Source organism: Cyprinodon variegatus, unplaced genomic scaffold (assembly GCF_000732505.1).
Source record: "Cyprinodon variegatus isolate N-32 unplaced genomic scaffold, C_variegatus-1.0 Scaffold927, whole genome shotgun sequence".
Lineage (NCBI taxonomy): Eukaryota > Metazoa > Chordata > Actinopteri > Cyprinodontiformes > Cyprinodontidae > Cyprinodon > Cyprinodon variegatus.
Window position 1 is genome coordinate 82,140 of NW_015151380.1, and position 2,061 is coordinate 84,200.

Consider the following 2,061-nt stretch of genomic DNA (forward strand, 5'->3'; position numbering starts at 1 on the left):
GACCTGGAGAACATGGACCTGTAGGACATGGACCTGAAGGCATGGACCTGTAGGACATGGACCTGAAGGCATGGACCTGTAGGACATGCAGGACATTGACCCATAGAAAACAGGCCTGAGGGACATGGACCTGAAGGGCATGGACCTGCAGGACATGGACCTAGAGGACATGGACCTGTAGGACATGGACCTATAGTACATGAACATGGAGGACATGGACCTGGAGGACATGGACATGGCGGACATGGACCAATAAGACATGGAACTGCAGGATATGGACATGCAGGCCATGTAGGATATGGACATGCAGGACATGGACCTGAAGGACATGGAGGACATAAACCTTAAGAACATAAACATGCAGGACATGGGTCTGCAGGACATGGACCTATAGTGCATTAACATGGAGGGCATGGACCTATAGTATGTAAACATGGAGGGCATTGACCTTAAGAAAATGGACCTGGAGAACATGGACATGCAGGACATGGACATGCAGGACATGGACATGCAGGACATGGAACTTCACCTGACTCTATAAAATGACCTGAACTTTTCCAGATTACATAAAGTCCCAACCCAAACTGGTATTTTGTGTGCCAACAACAGAATAGAACATGGTCATGGTGTAGAAGGATGATCAGACTTGGTTTTCATAAATTTCGTACTCAAAGAAAATCAAGAAAAGAGTATTATGAATTCACAGTAAAACCGTTTCACTGCAGGTCCTGCTGGAATATCTCTACCGGTTTTGCACATCTGGGGACTGGATAATGGATCAATTTCTTTTCTTAGAAACAAAAGGAAACTTCCGGCTTTGCTGCAGAGGGATTGCTTACCCTCAGCATGATGGTGAACCATCATGTGTTCAGTGCTTTGTTGTCCTACCTGCTCTTTGATCTCCTGAAGCTTGTTGCTCTGCTCTCGGATATCATGGAGCAGCTGGAGGGCTTTATCATCTTCTTGGGTCACCTCCATCCGTGCTTGTTCTAAACTGCGCTTCAGACTCTAAAGTGGAATTAAAATTAGTCAGATGGGTTAGTTTGGGAACCGAAGACAGAGATTTGGATGTCACTGCCCCCTGACAGCCATTTTTAAGCTAACATGTTTAGCAAATACTCAATACTCATTTGTTTGCCATTTCAGGCATAAAAACTGCAAATATTGAACAAACAGAAATCAGTTTGTTGAACTACAGTTACTCACACTGCATTCTGTGATGTAGGTTGCCAAGTCCTGTTCCAGGATTGTCCTTTGAGTCTCTGAGGCCTTCAGTTCGATATCTTTCTGCTGGAGAACTGACTCCAGGTCAGACATCTTTCTCTGGACCAGTGAGATCTCTTGTTCAACCTGGACAGTCAACAACGAGCAAAGCAATACAGATTCTGAATCCTCCACATGAACTTTTGTTCAAACAGATATCACCTTCATTGATCTTAAAAAAAATAGAGAGAGGGAGAGACATGCAACCACAGGCCGGATTCAAACTCCGGTTTGGCCAAATCCAGGACTAAGGCCACCCACTGCACCACTGAGGCACACCCAAACTTCTTTTTATTTTCTAAAGATTAATGTTTAACTATGTTTATGTGGTAATGTGGCCTTTTTGTTAAGTTCATTGCATGTTTTCTAATTTTGGATTTTCTTTATTGGATTTTAATCAATTAAACTTTTTAAAGCCCTGCTCACAATCGCCGCAGTCTGTTTGGTTTCCACAGAATCTGGCGTTGCTGGTAGGACTGCGGGGTTGTGAGCAGTGTTTTAACGGATTTTATTTTATTTTTTTAAGATCAGATGGGAATGTGCTGTCCCTTAGGACTATGGATCGTCCGGGACGGGCCTTATTAAAGTGTGAGGGGACGTGGTAATGTGGCCTTTTTGTTAAGTTCATTGCATGTTTTCTAATTTTGGATTTTCTTTATTTTTGAACTTATTTTTGCTTGTTTTCAATTTTGTGTGTTGCATGTTTATTTAACAAATTAAATATTTAGCTAGCATCAAGCTAGTTAAATATTTAGCTAGGCTGGTACTAGCTAAATAGCTAGCTACATTTTCAGCTTA

The 2,061-nt window shown here is 42.4% G+C and overlaps 1 protein-coding gene across 1 annotated transcript in view; it reads right to left on the reverse strand.

Moving 5' to 3' along the window:
• The window catches only part of LOC107099985 (citron Rho-interacting kinase-like), a gene marked incomplete at its 3' end in the record, with an annotated part of 111,200 nt that overhangs the window by 81,869 nt on the left and 27,270 nt on the right, over positions 1 to 2,061 (reverse strand). Inside the window, exons 3-4 of the mRNA XM_015398327.1 lie at positions 1,207 to 1,350; positions 889 to 1,008 (exon numbers count right to left, since the gene is read on the reverse strand). Coding sequence (XP_015253813.1) covers positions 889 to 1,008; positions 1,207 to 1,350 — 264 coding nt within the window. The remainder of the gene's footprint in view (positions 1 to 888; positions 1,009 to 1,206; positions 1,351 to 2,061) is intronic.